This window comes from Limulus polyphemus, unplaced genomic scaffold (assembly GCF_000517525.1).
Source record: "Limulus polyphemus unplaced genomic scaffold, Limulus_polyphemus-2.1.2 Scaffold877, whole genome shotgun sequence".
Lineage (NCBI taxonomy): Eukaryota > Metazoa > Arthropoda > Merostomata > Xiphosura > Limulidae > Limulus > Limulus polyphemus.
The window spans coordinates 38,615-57,852 of NW_013666487.1; the positions used below are offsets into that span (position 1 = coordinate 38,615).

Below are 19,238 nucleotides of genomic sequence, written 5' to 3' on the forward strand. Positions count from 1 at the left end.
ATAGATATATTTAAATTTAATGTTGATTTTAAAATAAATGAAAGAGTATGATGAAATATTTATTTTAATAAAAACTATAGCAGTAGTATCTTGCTTTGAATGTATGTAGCCAACAACTTGGTAGTACATGCAAACAGTATACGAAATTACTTAACCGTCAGGATATGGGTAGATAAAAGCGTGACGTCATGATCTTTTTAAAGATCTACACTGAAAATTTAATTAAACTGCTTTATTATCAATATATGTCAATAAACTTGGCATCAAAATGTATTTAATAAATGAAATTCTAGTATTAAACAAGTTATAATTCCTTAATTTGAAAACAAAATACATAAATTCCCAATCCTCACTTTTCTGTATCACACAGTGTTTGTTTGTTCTGAACTGCACATTAGATAATCTTTCCACCCCCCAATAATTGTTTTATTAAATATAAATGAGACAGTTCAACCCGCTATGCTCTCCTATCACAAACTATCTTTCAGAAAGTGTCTATAATTATATTAATATAATGTTTATTATATCTTTATTTCTGACCGTTAGGAAGGAAAGATTTTAGTTTATTGACTTAAGTTAAATTCTAGCTCATTCTCATGCCAACTTTTGAGTTATTTAGCTTACAGATTCAAAATTATCCTAATTCAGCTCAATCAGCTAAGGGAATTATTTTAACACACTTATAGCTTAATTAGAAAACAGTTAATTATAATACTTACAAGGCATTGTATGCTTTGTGCATGTTATTATTTTGTGTTCTAAACTAATATTGAATAACAAAAAATTCAGTATAGTACAAAAAACGACCCTTGAAACAATTAATACAAGACTCCCAAATAAGTACTAAATTTGTTTTTATGCACATTTTATTCATTGTTATAAAAGTGACTAAAATATACAAATTAGAAATTTATTAGATTAGGTAAGAAAACATAAACAAAAAAATTAAATATTTCTCCATGAGGTATACATGTAACAGACTCATGTTTTATGCACTTCAGTACTGTAGTATGAGCTATGCATTCACCAGTTGATTTTTAGTTTGTTGTGCAGGTTTAGTGGTCATACACAGTTCAAAAAGCAGTTAAATAATAAAACTAAGTAAAAACAGATATAAACTGTTACAAGCCTCAGACTGTTGATGATAAAGAATCACAATTTTCTGTTATAATCTGCAGTTATTCTACAAAAAACAAAATGGTAATTTAGAATTATTTCATTTTTTTTGTGGTGGTCAAGTGGACTAAATCCACATAGTTTTAAGATATAGAAAATAAAGATAAAATATAGTTTTACTGAAAAAAAACAAACAAAAAAACTTTGATATTCATTTAGGAAAGTCTAGAGGTTATGTAGATGATATGTGAAAACTGTAAGATGGATAAAGGTATTTTTAACTTTTACATGAAAATCCCATTGCACTCAGACTAGTCAGTCACAAACTCTGTCTCCACAAATTCACAGACAACTCTTTAGTAAAAATACTTAATTAAAAAAAAAAATCTGAGTTTTTGTGACAAAATACTTGTCATTTTTACTAACAGCTTACCAAATTTTGTGAAAATATACTTACAACGTTATGTTATAGTATGTATAATTCATGATTATGTGGTAGTCGCAAGGTTAGTCAAAATAATCAAGTCCACGTAGAGATGGTTAAAGCAGCCCAATAATTCCTTATTAAGCCACCTAGAAATTTTCAACTGTTTCTTTTATAAAAAAAAAAATGTAATGATTGTACTTCTACCACAAAACATGTTTAGTGAAAGTTTCTATTAATTCCTATTATTAAGGTGTGCCTAAATAAAACATTATGTTTAATAATAGTTTAGATAAAATAAATATTACACGAAGAAAAAATGTTCTGCAAAATTGTAACTTGCAGAGATTTTCCCAGCAGGTGGCTTCACCTTGTTTGTTTGTTTAGAGATCTTCCCAGCAGGTGGCATCACCTTGTTTGTTTGTTTGAAGTTAAGTACAAAGCTACACAAAGTTTCTAGTGTTGCAAGTCATCCACAGACATACCGTGTGCCACTTGGGATGCATCACCTTGTAATGAAGTAAGATTGCAACAAGTTTAATTCTGATTGAGAGTTTAGATAATAGTTATAATAAACTACAGAATCTCTGCACAAAGTTCTAAGTGCTATGAACTCGTACAAAAAAATTTAACAGAAAACATGAGGTTGCCCAAGTAACTTTAGGGTCTCAGAGTCTTAGATGTCCCCAAACCTAAAAACATTTTTGCCTTGTTCTACTTAGCACTGCCAGCCCACAGCTGCAGGAATTTTAGGCAGATCTCTGAAACTACAATGGAAAAATTACTTTAGACAGATGTGACGTCCTTTTTAATTACTTCTTTTTGTCTAAAATGTTTTTTCACTTAAAAATTATAGGTGGTTACTTTGAAAATACCAGTTAAACATCAGTATTCTAAATTTTTATGATGAATCTATGTATACTTTAGAAATACACAATAAATACATGTACAAAGCTACAGGATAAGGTGGATGTAAAATGAATACGTATTTTTTAAATTTTTCTGTGTCAGGTGACACGATTTTTTAACTTCAAAAATGTCTAATTTCAATAATAGACTAATTAGGAATACAAGCTAAACATAATTAAAAGCAAGAATATAAAATCTGAACCTCCTATCTACCCAATTTATTGGGATATTGAGATATCAATAAATTTGTCAAACTCTCCAGTCTTTCTGATTTTCAATATTGCTTTCTAATCATTGTTAGAGAACTGATGGACAAGTTTATAACCAACAGAAAGGGCAGATTATCTAATTTACGAATCCCTCTCTCATTGTCTCAATTTTCCGTCTAGACTAATCGCTGTTAGATGTTTCTCATCCAATTAGCATCAGGATACTTCTCCGAACATGTAATGGAATTTGTTAACCTATTTATAGATATCTTAGAAAGCCGGATAAAGTATAGTGGTTCTGAAACATTTTATTCTAGTGACTGATAGTTTTGTGCATGTTCTAAGATGTATATTTGAAAGCTATATGAATTCTTTTTTAAAAATCCAAATTCATGAGAAACAACACAGGTTAGCAAACAATGCTACTCGGGTGCAAAAACTGCCTTCAGTTTGTGAGTACCAAACCTAGTTCCTCTGTATTTTTTAGTTATTCTTAAATATTTTTTTTTTACAAAAGTAACTAAGATGTAAATATTAGAAACTTTTTAACTTAGGTAACAAGACTTCATTAAAAATAACACATCGAAAATTTCACGAGCTCAGTAGATAGTGAACTTGGCTTGCTGAACTTGTGGTATGGGTAAAATGAACCTGTGTTTGCATTAGTACTATGGGAAAACAGTTAATAGGCTCCTGATAGGATTTATTCTTTGTCATGCACAGTAGTGGGTCCAAAGTATAGCAATAAAATAGATAAAAAAAAGATGTGAAAGAGTCATAAGCTGAGGCTGTTACGATACGTAATTTGAAATTAATGTTCATTTACCCAAATTGCAAGTAAAAGTTTAGTAGCTATTTACTGATTGTTTAATCTAGGCTTCGTTTGAAGGATTAGAAGCATTTTCTTCACCTGTAACAGTCTTGTTTTCAGCTTTACTGACTATTCTGAACATACTGGGGGTTGGTACTACATCACATTTACCTCAGAATGTTCAAGTTTAGGTAAATGGACTATATTTACTGCATATTGATGATTTCACCCAAGTTAGTGTTAGGGTAGAGAAAATATGGACTATATTTACTGCACATTGATGATTTCACTCAAGTTAGTTTTAGGGTAGAGAAAATAAGAGATACAATACAGAAAAAACCTTTGATATTCATTTAGGAGGTGCAAGAGGTTATGCAAATGAAAATGTAAGATGAAAAGAACTATTTTTATTCTTATCATGAAAATCTCCTCCTACTCAGACTCAGTTAAGGCTTTGGAGATTAACAGACAAATCTTCAGCAAAAATACTTTATCAACCCTATCACAATGGGCTCGTGTACTTTACAAGACCTTGTAACCTTGCGGGTATACACACCATGACTCTGAAAGTACGTAATGTATCTTCACAAAATATGGCAAGCTTTCAGTAAACTTGAAAACTCTTTTGTAGCCAAAAAAAATCAGAATTTTTAATTAAGTATTTTTAATAAAACTTTGTCCATAATTATATGGTGTCAGAGTGTTGACTGCTGTGAGTTGCTAAATGTCCATAATTATATGGTGTCAGAGTGTTGACTGTTGTGAGTTGCTAAATGTCCATAATTATATGGTGTCAGTGTTGACTGTTGTGAGTTGCTAAATGTCCATAATTATATGGTGTCAGAGTGTCGACTGCTGTGAGTTGCTAAATGTCCATAATTATATGGTGTCAGAGTGTTGACTGCTGTGAGTTGCTAAAGGACATTTAGCAACTCACAGCAGTCAACAGTCTGACACAATATAATTATGGACATTTTGCAACTCACAGCAGTCAACAGTCTGACACAATATAATTATGGACATTTAGCAACTCACAGCAGTCAACACTCTGACATCATATAATTATGGACATTTAGCAACTCACAGCAGTCAACACTCTGACACCATATAATTATGGACATTTAGCAACTCACAGCAGTCAACACTGACACCATATAATTATGAACATTTAGCAACTCACAGCAGTCAACACTCTGGCACCATAATTATATGGTGTCAGAGTGTTGACTGTTGTGAGTTGCTAAATGGTTTTCAGGTTAAGATAAAAATCACTTTTCTTCATCTGAAAATTTTCAGATTTTATTTGCGTAGTCTCTAAAACCTCCTAAATAAATACCATTTATTATTTTCTATACTATAACTCTATGCAGGATTGGTCAATTTGATCAATCTCATAACCACCATAAAAAAATATGAAATAATTCTAAATTAATCTTTTTCTTTGTGGAATGACTGAAAATTGTAAAAAACAAAACATCTATATGTACTTAATTTCATTGTTTTATTGCCCTTTGAACCATTTCTAACTAATAATCCTGCCACACAAGTTGTAACTCACTGGCAAACTTGTAGCTCACGTTATCCTATCAAATTATGTAACACATGAACTGCTTGCAGGTATAGTTCGTGAAGAATTTTGAATATTCTTTATCTTATCTAATCTAACTAAGTTTCAAATTTGTTTTCATTTTAGTTTCTTTTATAATAATAATAAAGAATACACATGAAAAACATAGTACTTACCTGGGTCTTCTTTTTCTTTGTTGTCGACTGTTGAAACTTAAGCCTTCTTTTTTTTTTTATGCTAATGGTACTATTACACTAAATAATCTATTTACTTAAATAATGCATCTAAGAACACAGAATACTAACATGTAAAAAGCATACAATATCCTTGACTATTTCAATTTTTCTGGCTTTCTAACTCTGTGATAAGAGCTATTAAAAATTCAGCTTAGCTTATCATGGGAATAAAGTTTGACCTAAAGGAAAACAAACAATTCTCTGTACAGAAAAAAACGTAATATAATATGTCACGTTACAGATTAAACTTTGGCTTTCCATTGGTTATGAATAACATAGTATAAAATGTCAGAAAATAGTATTGGCAATTTGTGAAAGAGAGGATGTATAGGTGAGCATGGCAAGTGGGTCCAATTTTCTACTTTATAGCTCTGTAAGCAAACAAGATTGAAGACTATAAAAATTATACTTTGCCTGAGTAACATATATATTATAATTTGTAACTTCCTTTAAATTCCCAACTTCTAGGAGGGGTTACCAATAAATAATTCAGAGAAGAGAGAAGACCTAGAAAGCAAATATCAGTTCTCAAAATGGGGGAGATTCAGGATTTTTTAAAATATTTCCTTATAAAATTAAGAACTTCAAACTTGAATAATATGAAAATTTGATTTATTAACTATGTTTTGATGCCAAGTTTATTCATACACATAAGCAATAAAGTAGTTTAATTAAATTTTGAATGTAACTCTTTAAAAGATTGTGACATGCACACTTTGACCTACCCAATGCAAAAGGGTTAAAAAGATCTGGCTTTCTGTATTCAACAGCCTTTTAAGGTATGCTAAAAACGTGCAAAATTCTGTGAAGTTACATTCAGTACATTCATAGTAACAGTAGTATAATTTCATAGTTACTAGGTCTGTCAAATACACCAAGCCTGTACATAGAGAGTTGAAGCAAAATAACCTTAATCACTTAAAAACATCAATTTGAAGGACATAAAAATAAATTTAATTGATTAAGATTCTGAATTTTGTGAAATGATTACCATTTACCTACACATTCTTGTCGTAACACAGGATTTTATTTTCTATATATTACACCTACATGTAGAACAAACAGCTCATTCCCAGTATTAAATAGAAAATATCAAGCAAGAAAACTTCAGTGTTTTATGAATACATACTTTAAACTAGTTTTCTGAAGGTAAATTTCATCTCATTAATGTAGTGTTAGACCAGAAAACAAAGAAACACAACTTGAAAAATGCTGAAAACATGTTCTTGTTTTGCATTTAGACATGCATAAATAATTTTCTATTTCATCATTATAGATTTCTTAAAAAAACAACAAAAAAAACATGATCTACAGTATTCAAGAATTGAAAATGGCATTAATACAAAAGTCACAATGATTTCCAGTTAAGTGTATGGAGTGAATTTACAGAAAGATGCCTATGTTTTCTAAGTGTAAGTCAAAATTTTTAGTGATCTCTCTCTCTATACCGAACTTAGTGCTTTTTCACACAGTGAAACATAACTTTCAATAAAACATTACCAAATAAGTCAGAAACACTGTTGTGGTGCACTATGCTAAAATATAAACTATCTGATAAAGACAAGCACAATGTCAGCCAAAATAAAATGAACAGTTTTACTGTTGCATATTTTGGATTAAACACCACATTTAATACATTTGTAGGAATCCCATTATTCATTGCAAGAGCTACAACTAGATGGTACGATGTTCAATCAGTATTTCCTAATGACCACTGGAACTGTAAAAATACTTAAAGTAAATTCAAGTACATGTATTTTGTTAAAATAATTTCACACTATCATAAACATTACAAACTCATAAAATGAAGTACATAAAGAGCTTATAATGTGTGTGTGTGTGTGTGTGTGTGTGTGTGTGTGTGAGAGAGAGAGAGAGAAACATTTGAACATAAAACAAGATAAGTTACTACACATTACCTTGTAACACCAGGGCCAAAGTTTGGACTATGTCTCAAATAGACAAGAAGCCAGTCTACAGCTTCTGAAGCAGTAAAACAGTTTTCATAAATTCGCATATAGTGACGATGACGTTTCAAAGGCATGCCACAACGAAAATCACTAATAATTTGGTTCCACTGAAACACAATGAAAAATACAGTACAGTCACCAATAAGAAATAAACATTTTTTAAACTATCTAATGAGAATATTCAACCAATCATTATCTTAAAACTTCACTCAAACCAACTATTAAACTCTCATTTCACTCTACAGATATAAATTTTTTGGTGAGAAAATATTCATGAAGATAACAAAATGACATTTAATTTACAAGCCAGACAAAGCTGTTGAACAATAAAGCAGTTTTGTTATGCAAACAAAATTTTAAGAAAAGAGAAATCTGATTAGATGTGACTCACAGAAAATATTTCTCCTTCAAAAAGAGCCTAGAATAAAGTGTTGTCTAGTATCTCTAAAGGTATAAGTGCAGGCAACAAAACCCTCAAGACCCTCACTGAACATGCCCAAGATTGAAATATGATGGGACATAGAAAGAGTGAGAAGAAGAATTGGAGAAAAGGATTGAACCCCTTTCCTGTCTGATAGAGTGTTGGGTATGAAGAACTGGTCTGAGAAGGTAGATAAAATGAGAAAGCAGTCTGTGGACAAACAGCACAAATCACTCTGACCGGTGAAGTCCATAGGTCAGCAGGCACGAAAAATAAACCTGCAGGTAAAGGGGATAGATGGCATATAAGAGTTAGGTCACAAACAGGTGTAGAGAAAGAACATGTAACCTAAATCTACCTGTTAGGTAAGTGAAGTAATTTGGGACTAATTTCCCATAACAATGTGAGAAATTGGGGGAGTAGTGGGGACTCAAAAGTATGTAGTTGTGATAATCGATTGGTAGTCGATAAGGCCACCATACACAATGGCAATTGTGGAAGATGCAAAAAACCTCAATTCCTGTCAAAGAGCCAAGTCAAAAAATGAGTTATGGTTGACACCACTGATTGAAAAGGATTCAACCTCCTCTCAATATAACACTGCCGATATGTATGTCATTACCTTTGAGAAAAGTGACTTTCGGACTAAGCAGAAACTGAGCCAGATACATGTCAACCTTAAAATTAAACCCCAATGCTGCATGAAAGACAGCATAACCTCTACGCCAGAAGCTTGAGCTTCTGGATAGCCAGGTGCACCATATTCAATCATGGCTGCCTCCACAGAGAGAGCCTAAAAAGAAGTGGAAGAATTAGACACACCGGAAGGGACTGCAAAAGCAGAAACCCGGGTGTAGTCACCAACAGGACATGACAATGAATTGGAAGAAATCATATTTCGCTCCCTGGGTAACATATGAAGTGGAGAGAAGGTTGAGTGGTAATCCCATCCTGTCCAGATGGGAAGCATCTATTGCCAAGGCCCAAAGATGAGGTACTGGAGACCAAATTGCCAGTAGTTGGGTGATCCAATGAGAGGCTAACCCACCAAGTAGAGTTACAAAAGGAGAGGCAATCCAACTGAATCTTGCAATGCAACATCTATTCTGTCAGGAGACTCTGTTTGTATTGAGACAAAGGACCTGCTACCACAAGAATCACCTGTGGAACATGGCAACCTAGAAGGGTGATAAGATAAGACTAGTCCCTAGAAAGGAGGCCCTAGACTATATACCTCTTTTATGAGAAACATAAGATACCATCGCAGAATAGTCAAAGTGAAACCTGACGATTTAACCATTAAGAAGCCAAGACCATGAGACCTTGCCTGTTGAAGAGCAAGAAAGATGAAAACATTGTGTAGGGAATCCTCATTATCTGTGCATATACTGGAAATCCTGATTGTTGGTGTATGTATCCAATCCCTGAAGTGAAGCATTCATAAAGAGAATGGAACTCTGGACGAGTGGGCAGTAGAGGAACCCAATTTGTATTACCATCCCGACTAAGAATACTGGGAAAACTAGGAAATAGATGCGTACAATCCCTGATTGCTTAAAGACCAATAAAAGGGTGGCTTATGTTCTCATCCCAAAGGCATGAAGGATTCAAGTGATGCCTACATTCCCAGAAGAGAGAGAACTATCTGTGCAGTTGAGAAGGAGAGGTGAGTAAGAGTGCGGCATTCTATTCTAAAGCATTAAGCAGGATGAGAGACAGCTGAACCCTACTGAAAGATGAGATGAAAAATAACATAATAGCTAGACTGATGAAATATTGATATTGGAGCAAGAATACATGTCACAGTCTTGAAAGAGAAGCCTACCTGGGTTGTATTTGAAAGTAGAAGCAGGTTGTGATGCTTAACAATTGACGAGATGTTGCCAGCAGTAACAAGTCATCTGTGGAATGGTGTGCGCACAATATGATGGAATGAAGAAGATGAGAAAACTCATATGCTACAGCAGAACCCGTGTCAAGCCTATGCGAGACCAAAGGAAAAAAAAAAGCAACTCAGAACTGCAGTACCCGACTCTTGTGCACCACAAATGCTGATAGTGGTAAGACTCCACAGCTAAGGCAAAGTGGAGATAGGAGCCAGCTATAACCATGTTGGACATCTGCAATCCCAGGAAAAAATCAACACACACACATTCATGAATGAGTAGCTTGTGAACCTTGCAGAATCTAGACATCGATATAGACAAGAAAGATTGATGACTGGACACCAATCTCCTGTCTTCGTAAGCCCAACAATTAACAGGAATAAAAACTCTGAAGAACTAGCCTGACTCTCTCAATACCCCCAGAACTAAGTTCCAAGTCCCAATGAACTGCGGGAGATGGAAATCCTACTGGTTGGGTAGGTAATAGTGGGGAAAATTTGAACTGAATGACCAATTGTGACTCAAGGACCTGTAGAGCTTCTGGACCAAAGGATAAAATTACCACACATTCAAAAAATCTTGGAACCAAGCCCCCACAACATCTAAAGGTACACAGTAATCACCAACACTGCTGTGATCTGACTAAGCAGTGGAAATCTTGGATATAGACAAAATATATTCTTAATACCAATGTGCTGAGGAGCTGATGTCGGAAATCAGTACTCATGAATAGGGGCGGAACTATGACCCCCCCCCCCCCCCGAAGGAGACGATAAAATTTGAGACTCCAACAACAACCAGGAGAAATGTAAAGCCAAAAATTGAAACAATGTGCATGGTAACAATGGATCCAGCTCATCCTCAATGAAACTGGTGATCCTGAGAATCTTCTAACAAAGCGAAGTGGAAGGAAACAAAATATTGATGGTGAATTGTAAGTCCATAGATGTATTCTGTCCAATAAGGGGACATAGACCTATATAGGTAAACTACAAACTCCACCTTAGAATCCTGAATTTGAGGAGCAGTAATTATTTGAGAGTCAGAAAAATGCCTCCACTTGGTGGTGATAAGCAAAACCATGAAGTTCCAACAATGTTTCAGATAAGGCCTAGCTGTTCCTTTATGTAACTAAGAAGTAAACCTTCCACCATGAACCACAATTTCTATGTATGTAGAAAAAAATTAGCTCCCAGACATTTCAGCCATCAATTAAGTTGCATGCTCAAAAACAACTGGGAAAAAAGCCCAATATCTCACACACTTGAAGAACCAACAGAGGAAAAACAAATCAATTGAGTGTGCTATAAAAGATTGGAAGAAGCAAGAAAAAATCAGAACAATGCTTAGATGGGCAAAGATGAAACCCGGGCGGTTGAGTAATAGCTATAAGTGTGAGAAGAGGTATGCATGTTTTTGAATTAGGAACATTTTTAATAAGATCAATTAAAAAAAAAATCTTTCAACAATTTGTTTGAAGATTTCTTCCTTTACGACTGAAAACTTTCAAATGCTGTCACTTTATTTGACATTTGGTTGGAATACTTCCTTTGGATTGGAAGTTAATTTAGTTCAAAATGTGTTGTGATAGCAAAAGACTTCAAACTTATGGCTGAAGTGAATGATTAAATTAGGCAAGAATTTGTTTCTCTCTCACAACAGTTACATAATGTGATATATCAATCATGTATTAGCCACAAGATCAGTCCCCATTCTTATGTTTCATTCAACTAAACAACAGAAAAGAGATCAGGGTCTTTTATTTTTTGAATGGCACATTTATTGATAACTTTAACAATTTCAAGATTGTATGTTGTTTTAAAGTATATTCTCTGTAGTCACTACTATTTTTAACGTTAAACTGTCAACAATACTACACAATGACATCATCAACTTTACTGTACATAATCAGAATCGGAACGAGTGTATGTGCTATAATTATCAGCAATTGGTAATTTCCAATTGTGACATGATCAGTAAAACAGTAATATTATGATGTTGTTTTTATTTTTGGCTAGTGCAGTCTGCAGAGTTGGATTCAAAAGTGTTTGCCCTAACATGTACATTCAGCAAGGTAAATTCTCCAAACAACTTTCAAGTTTGCAATTTTTACTTGCCTGTTTTTGTGTGAGCTTGATACAGGCTTGATGTCATATATAATAAGTTAAAAAAGTAGCATTCTGATTAAAAACAGTCGTCAAATAAAAATTATATCTCAAATTTTATAAATGAAATTCTATATATCAATTCCATTACACTGATACAAAGAGTTTGAACATTCGACAAAGTTATGGTATTCTTATTAATGAAAGTGCATTTACTTTGAATACACAGTCATTCATAGTGACGATGTTTGTGGATTGTATATGACTGACGAGTGTTCGTAAATTTGGGAAGGTTCATTCATGGTTTGTCATAAGTTCTGCTCGTTTAAAAAACACTTAGATCAACTTATGTGGAGTCAAACATTTAATGGCTCTTTGATTTTATGGGGCCATACGGGCTACTTAGCAGACACTTTAAGGGCCTGCTGGGCTTTTGGGGGCCATTGCCTCCAGGCCCCTGCTAATTTCGAGCCATGAGTTATATAATTAAGGTTAACGTCAATGTTATTACCACATAAGGCTCACTTGTAAACCAAATGTAAATCAGAAACATGTTAAAACCATGATAACCCTGTATATATTAAATCTCACTTCCTAAAATGTAATTCCAAATTATTCTTGAAATGGATTCCCATACATTACCAATCACACAAGTCAAACTAACAAATTTACACACACACAAATATTTCCCAAATATTTTTTGACAACCATTCTGAAAAATGGGAAAACATCAGTAATATTTTAATGATCTAATATTTTTCAAGTATCCTGAGAATTTCAAAAGAACAGTTATAGCCACCACTAATTTCTTTCTAATAACCTTTAAACTATAACCCATAATATATAAATTACAGTAAAACAAATTAGGGAAAAATAAAATTTAAATTTCATTAATTAAGAATTTTGTCTGTTATAATCTTGTCATTCTCAAAACGTACACGATAAAAAAACTAGCCTGTGTTAAGCATTTAAACTATAATAATACAATATATTCAATACCTTCACCAACATTGCCATAAAAAAAAGAAAAAAGTTCACTCACCAGCTTTGTTGCCCTGTAGGGTGCACTATTGGTAGCAAGACTTGGTTTGCTCTCATTTCCATGTCTTTCTGGTTCCATTTCCCCACAAATACAGTACAGAATTTTTGCAATGTTATTTTAAGACTTAAAATGTAGCATTCATTTTGAGCAATTGGAAAATGTATTCAAATCTAATTTGAAAATCAGTAACTAAGATGTCTGACTAGAGAACACGGTCTTCCCAAAAATAAAGTGAGGAAGATCACTCCATTTGGCAAGGTTTCTAAAAGAAAAATTAAATGTTTAAAGCATCAGAAAAATATAATAGGGAACAAGAAGAAATGTACACACAAAAAAAGTTCAATCAGTTTTTCCAAACAAGTCAAAACAGATCTGTGTGCTTATAGGACAGGTGCTTCTTTCAACTGAGCTATCTCCAATCTTAAAAATTTTACTGATCTCAGTCTTCACTTCATTATGATTAAGTGTATAAAGATACATAATGGGCTATCTATGCTCTGCCCATCATGGGTATCATAACTCAATCTTTAGCATTATAACTTTTTCAGTCATTTTTTTACATCAAGTTTGTTCAGCTTTTACAGCATGGCTTCATGGTTTAAAGGTCTTGGGATCAAGTTCAGTTTCCATGCATTAAAAAACTATTATGCTATAATTATATTTCCAATCTCATTGCCCTAGCTATTCTTTATCTTTTTTCGGTTTCCTTAATCATCTCACTACTATGCAAATTTATTTTAGACTATCCTTAATGATTATTTTTATGGAACTTCTCCTAAGATTTAGCCTGCATATAATTTGTCTTTATCCTGAAATATTTCACACAGTTCCAACTTGCTCACCTGTTGCTCTAAGCCTATCCCTGGTAATATTTTATTTATTAAGCCCTTTGGATCCTAATTCATTCTCATATCTATTTCAAAGGAACACTTCTAAATTGGCTATATATATATCTCTATCTTTTTCTATAAATTCTAATAAACAGGTTCTGAGCTTTATGAACTGACTGCTATGGGTCAAACATTCTGCAAGATATCATCCTTAAAAGAATTGTGAGGTGCAGAGCTGGGCAATTATTGGTATTTGGTATTCAATCAACCATGGTATGCATTCCCCCATAAACACACCAAAAAGTAGTCTAAAAGTTGGTGTAGGTGCTGCCAACCAGTTGCTTTCCCTCTATTCAGCAGTTCAAAAGTAGGGACAGTGACAGATAGCCTTACTAGCTTTGCCACAACAAAGAAACAATTATAATGCTCTCCCAGCTGACAAAGAAAGATAAGCTTAATCACTATTATTTTAATGTTAAGTACTAGGAATAAAATGGATGTTTTCAAAGCTCTAGTTGAAATGGAAAACTATAACATAATAGGAATTACTAAAACTTCGTTAGATTTTCAAAGTACTGATAATACAAATTATTTTGAGTTTCCAGGTTATATGTTATTTAAAATTGATAAGACACTTTAAAAGATTGGTGGCTCTTTATATGAGATAAACTGAAGCCTTTTGTTATTAAAGACATAAAATGGTAGTCAAGAGACTGAATCTGTAATAAGGATTACATTCAAGTGTAGAGTTTTCAAAAGGCAAATGTTATGGACAACTGATCAGACAGATGAGAAACTGAGCAATAAGATCAGAGTTGTTCCTATTAAGGATACTGAAGCAATAAACATGGAAGTCTAACTGTAGATGTAGTTTTGGTTGGGACAGTATGAAGTCAAGTAGTGCAAGAGATATGTTCCTTGGAAGTGATTCAGGATGGTTTTCTACACCAAATGGTTATGGCCAACCAGATGAGAAGATACTGTTTTAGATCTACTGTTAACCACTAATGAGGATGTGGTTACTAGAAGTGAAGTAGGGAACATTTGGAGAAGTGATAATTGCATAATTAAGTTTGATGTTTTGTTACATATTGAGATAAGTATCAAAATTTTAGTTCCTAATGTTAAGAAAACCAATTCTGAGGCCATGTAACAAGATTCATCATTAGTAAGCTGGGATAATGAGCTAAAAGACAATGTACATTAGGTTTGGGAAATCTTCAAAAATACATTTCTATTAAGATAGGAGTATTCTTAAGATCAAAAAGATAACATGGAAGATCTAGTTTGCTTATTAAATATGTAAAGGAGAAAATAAAAAATAAATGACAAAAGTTTAAGAAGTTTTAAATTTTTTCCTCTGTTTTTAAAAGAAAGGATGTTTGCAATGTTTCTGACCCTGATGGAAATATTGGCATTGACCTGAACCATGTCATTAATACAAAGATTGCAAGGTTAAAAATAAAGAACTAGTACCAGAATGTTTTTCCAGAGATTTTTAAAGGTCAAAGATCAGATATGCTAGCATCTCTCATTTTTGGTTGGTCAAAAAACAGTTGGTGAGTGCTTGAGGTTGTTTATGTTACTCCTCTATTTTGAAAGGGTTGATAAGAATTGCCCTGGAAATTATAAACCAGATAGTCTTACCTCTGTAGAAGGAAAACTTCTAGTCTAAGAAAGGAAGCTTTATAAAATGATTTTATGAAATATGATAACATAATCAAAAGCAAACACAAATTCACCAAGGGAAAATCTTTTTTTTTGAAGATGCTACTCATTATCTAGAGAATGGAAAGTGTGTAGTCTTGATGTACTTAGAATTTCAAAAAGGTTCTGATAAGGTGCCCAACAAAAGATTATTTAAGAAAATCATATCAATAGAGTTGGGGAAAGACTAGTTAATTGTATTGTACAGTGGCTGGATGAAAGAAAGCAAAGTGTGTTATTAAAGGAGTACCTCAATGGAGAGTGCTTAAGCCTTTGCTTTTCATTATTTACATTAATGATATTGAAAGGGGAATAATTAGTAAAGATTGTGTATAACATTAAACTCTTGTGTATTTTTGGCTACACTAAGGATGGTGACACATTAATAACTTGGATCAACTGATAAATTGGAGAAATATTTGACATATGACCTTTAATTATAGTAAGTGCAAGATAAGGCATCTGGGTTATTATAATTTGGATCACTCGGGAACTCATTCAATAGCATGACAAAAAAATAATAATGGAAATGGTGATAGATAAGTCCAGACAACAAATCAACACTTTATTGCTAGTAACAAAGCTAACAGAATTTTAGGGTGTATTTATAAATACTGATTACAAGTCAAAAGAAGTAATTATCTTGATTCTCTAGTTAGATTTCACTTGGAATACTGTGCACAGTTTTGATCTTCTTATTTTACAAGGGATACTGATTTATTAGAAAGGCTCAGAAAAGGGCTACTAGTATATTTTCAGGAATGGAAAGGCATCTTAGGCAGATAGGTTGAGATATTAACATATTTATTTTTCTCTTAAACTCCTGTAAAGTGCTGGCCTCCACTACTGCCAAAGGTAACTCACTTCATAAATCAATCACACTGATTGATTATCTTGTAAACTCCTATAAGATAATTTCTTGTCCTTCTTTCTCAGGAGAAAGTAAGTTAATAGATCTTATAACTACAAAATAATCCTTCTATCTTAGGAATCATCTCAGTAGCCTTTCAATGAACCAATATTCTTTCTCAGATAAGAAAACTAAAACTGTACACGGTATTACAAATGAAGTCTAACTATTGATTTATACTGACTTATAAATACACCCTAAAATGATATTACCAACACCACTAGCAACAGATCACTGCTTCAATGGCTTGAGTGACTTGTTCACCATAATGCCAAGATCTTTTTTCTTTAGTCATACGATGCGAAAAGTGTGATCCAAATTATGCTAACCCAAATGCATTGCCTTGCACTTACTATAATTAAAGGTCACTTGCCAAATATGTGTACAACTCATCAAATTATCCAACTTCCAAGTCATTCCGTTATACTTCAACATCCTCAACATAGCTACTAGATACACCACAGAGTTTAATGTAATCAAACTTTACAAATTCATTAACCATGCCCATATCAATATCAGTTACATTAATAAATAAATAAATAACAAAACACAGGCCTAAGCACTGACACTCTGCTAATATGAAGGGTTTAGTTTGACTGGACTTCAATAATAACAACATTTTTTTCACATTGTTGAAGATATTCTCTTGAATAGCTAATTTTTTGAAAATCTAAGTACACTAAAACTAAAAGGGCTTATGAGAAATAACTGTTTGATATTATTAAAACTAAACTGCGAGGATTTTGTGAAAGAAAGCAAAATATTAAAATAGGGATTGGGCCCTCAAATGATCCTGATGTCAAGGTTCAATATGGAGACTTTGAGATAGCTGAGCTTTCAATTATTCACTTTTGTTTTTACAGTAGATATTAGTGCAATACACCTGACCCTGAGTATTCTATGGAAAAATACCAAAACAGACTTGAATCATGTACTTACTAAATTCATGGTGGTATGCATTTTAATGTATGTTCATTAATATGAGTATTGATTATATTTATTTTTTCATTAAAAAAACTGTTCCTTTCCTGAAGTATATTTCATTTCTGGCCATTTTCTGTCAGTAGTCCACCTGGATAGTTGTATTCAAAAGTCAAATCTGAAACTTGGATGTATTCAAATACTTTTAAATGTTCCAAGTTCATTCAATATGTTATTAACTTGACTTAGATTGATAACCTTTTAGTTTTATTAGAAAATGAAATGGAGCCTTTATATATATAGGAAATAGCATAACCTAGGTGTGAAAGTAAAGAAAAATCTATAACAATGTAAACAATGCTACCTGCTGATGCATCAGTGCAGGATAAATCATGCTTGAAAGTGGTAATCACTCTTACCAACTAGTCCCTTGTTTACAGAAGAACTTTTCTTGCTTTATCAAATATAATACTTCAGAAACCTGGGAAGTGAAATGTAAAGTTAAGTAAACCTCTGTAATTGAAAAATGTTAAACACACTTTTACTTTTAGAGATTTTTCTTATTTACTTTTATAATATATAAATGTAACTGAATTAATCTCGATTATCAATAATAATAATATTACTAACGTTAATATTAGTAATAAATAAAATTAATAAAAGAGACTATGTAATATATTTTTATACTTACCTAACAATCTGCTGTCTTGTAAATTGTAATAATTAATATAGACTTAGAAGTTAGACCAATTCAGTACTCTAAATATTACTTGTAGTAATATACTAATACATTAACACTAACAGTTAGTTCAAACTTGATAATTATGGGTAACAGTAGTACTGGTTGACCCCCAGTACCACTGTTAATACTTGTATAACAATAACTAGTAGTACTAATAGTATTACTATTACTTAGTAGCCCAGGTAACACTGGCAACAGGGTCACCGATAACTACTCTACTAGACTATATTTCAGTACAGTTATGCGTACGACTTGTCATAGTAGCCTTTTATACACGATCGTAAATCTAATCAAATTACCTGTTGTAGTTTCGAGTCTTACGAATATAATACATTATTTATAATTCAAATGCAGATGTTTTTAAACTGTTCTCAACCGTTCTCCCTCTGACCATTTTGAATAATTGGACACATTCGCCATCTATTGATGAAACTCCACAGATTTTAATATTAATTTCATTTGTTTTAAATAGTAATACCACTACAAGAAACTAAAATATTCATAACTAAAAAAAAAACTTAAAGTGTGCATGAAATTATTTACTTACATGATTTTAAATTTCAACTGAATCTTAGAAGTTATTTGCATAAGAGTAAAGTATCAAAGTTGCCTCAAATGTGGTATTTTCGGATAAATTGGAGTCAATGGATCGAGCATTAAGTCCGCAAAATAGATTATTTGTTTGTTATTAAGCACAAAGCTACACAAAGGGATATCTGTGATCTGCCCACCACGGGTATCGAAACCTGGTTTCTAGCAGTATAAGTCCGCAGACATATCACTGTTCCATTGGGGGGGGGGCACAAAATAGAAGGATCTTAGTAACTGTGTGCAGGGTGTCAATAATTCAAATTAGACAACAAAAAAAATTTTTTTGAGTGAACATAGTTGTTTCGTTTGTGCTCATTTTTACATATATTCAACAACTATTTTGTCGCAGTTTCATCTGGTCACGATATGAATAAGTGTGAGGGCTCGCACAGCTAAAAACCGGATTTTGATACTCATGGTAGGCACAGAACATTGTGCAATTCTGCGTTTAGCAACAAACAAACATCTCGAAGCATTCATTGAAACTTCTAACCACATTTAAATTTTTTAAAAATAAAAGTACAAAAAATTATACAAAACTTTACTTATTATTGCAAATTATAATAATTTTTTTTTAACAATTCAAGAAGCGTAGAAAGTTCATTATCCTAGTTTAGGCTATAAAAAAAAACAACATTTAATAAATGGCCATACTATTTGTTTGTGTCATTCACACATCGAGAATTTTTAATAACATTTATTTCAAAAGATAATTAAATCATCATATTTAATTGCTTTTGTGTTAATAAATTGCATTTAAGGTCTTAAAAGGACAAGCGTTATCAGATTTATTTAATTTTGATTTGCTTTTTCCATTTTATCTCGCAACAAGGTGAAAGGG

At 32.6% G+C, this 19,238-nt stretch overlaps 1 protein-coding gene across 7 annotated transcripts in view; it reads right to left on the reverse strand.

Annotated features, from left to right (window-relative positions):
• LOC106460998 (DEP domain-containing protein 1A-like) overlaps positions 1 to 18,224 on the reverse strand; it is a 49,766-nt gene extending 31,542 nt beyond the window's left edge. For 4 of the 7 annotated variants that reach the window (XM_022387796.1, XM_022387794.1, XM_022387795.1 and 1 more), the window contains exons 1-3: positions 18,106 to 18,224; positions 12,697 to 12,958; positions 7,192 to 7,349 (exon numbers count right to left, since the gene is read on the reverse strand). In XM_022387796.1, the coding sequence (XP_022243504.1) occupies positions 7,192 to 7,349; positions 12,697 to 12,774 (236 nt within the window). In that variant the 5' untranslated portion in view covers positions 12,775 to 12,958; positions 18,106 to 18,224. Of the gene's footprint in view, positions 1 to 7,191; positions 7,350 to 12,696; positions 12,959 to 17,428; positions 17,546 to 18,105 lie in introns of those variants that run through there. The other 3 variants (XM_022387792.1, XM_022387793.1, XM_022387797.1) reach the window with 3 other exon arrangements.
• Positions 18,225 to 19,238: the final 1,014 nt, after the last annotated feature.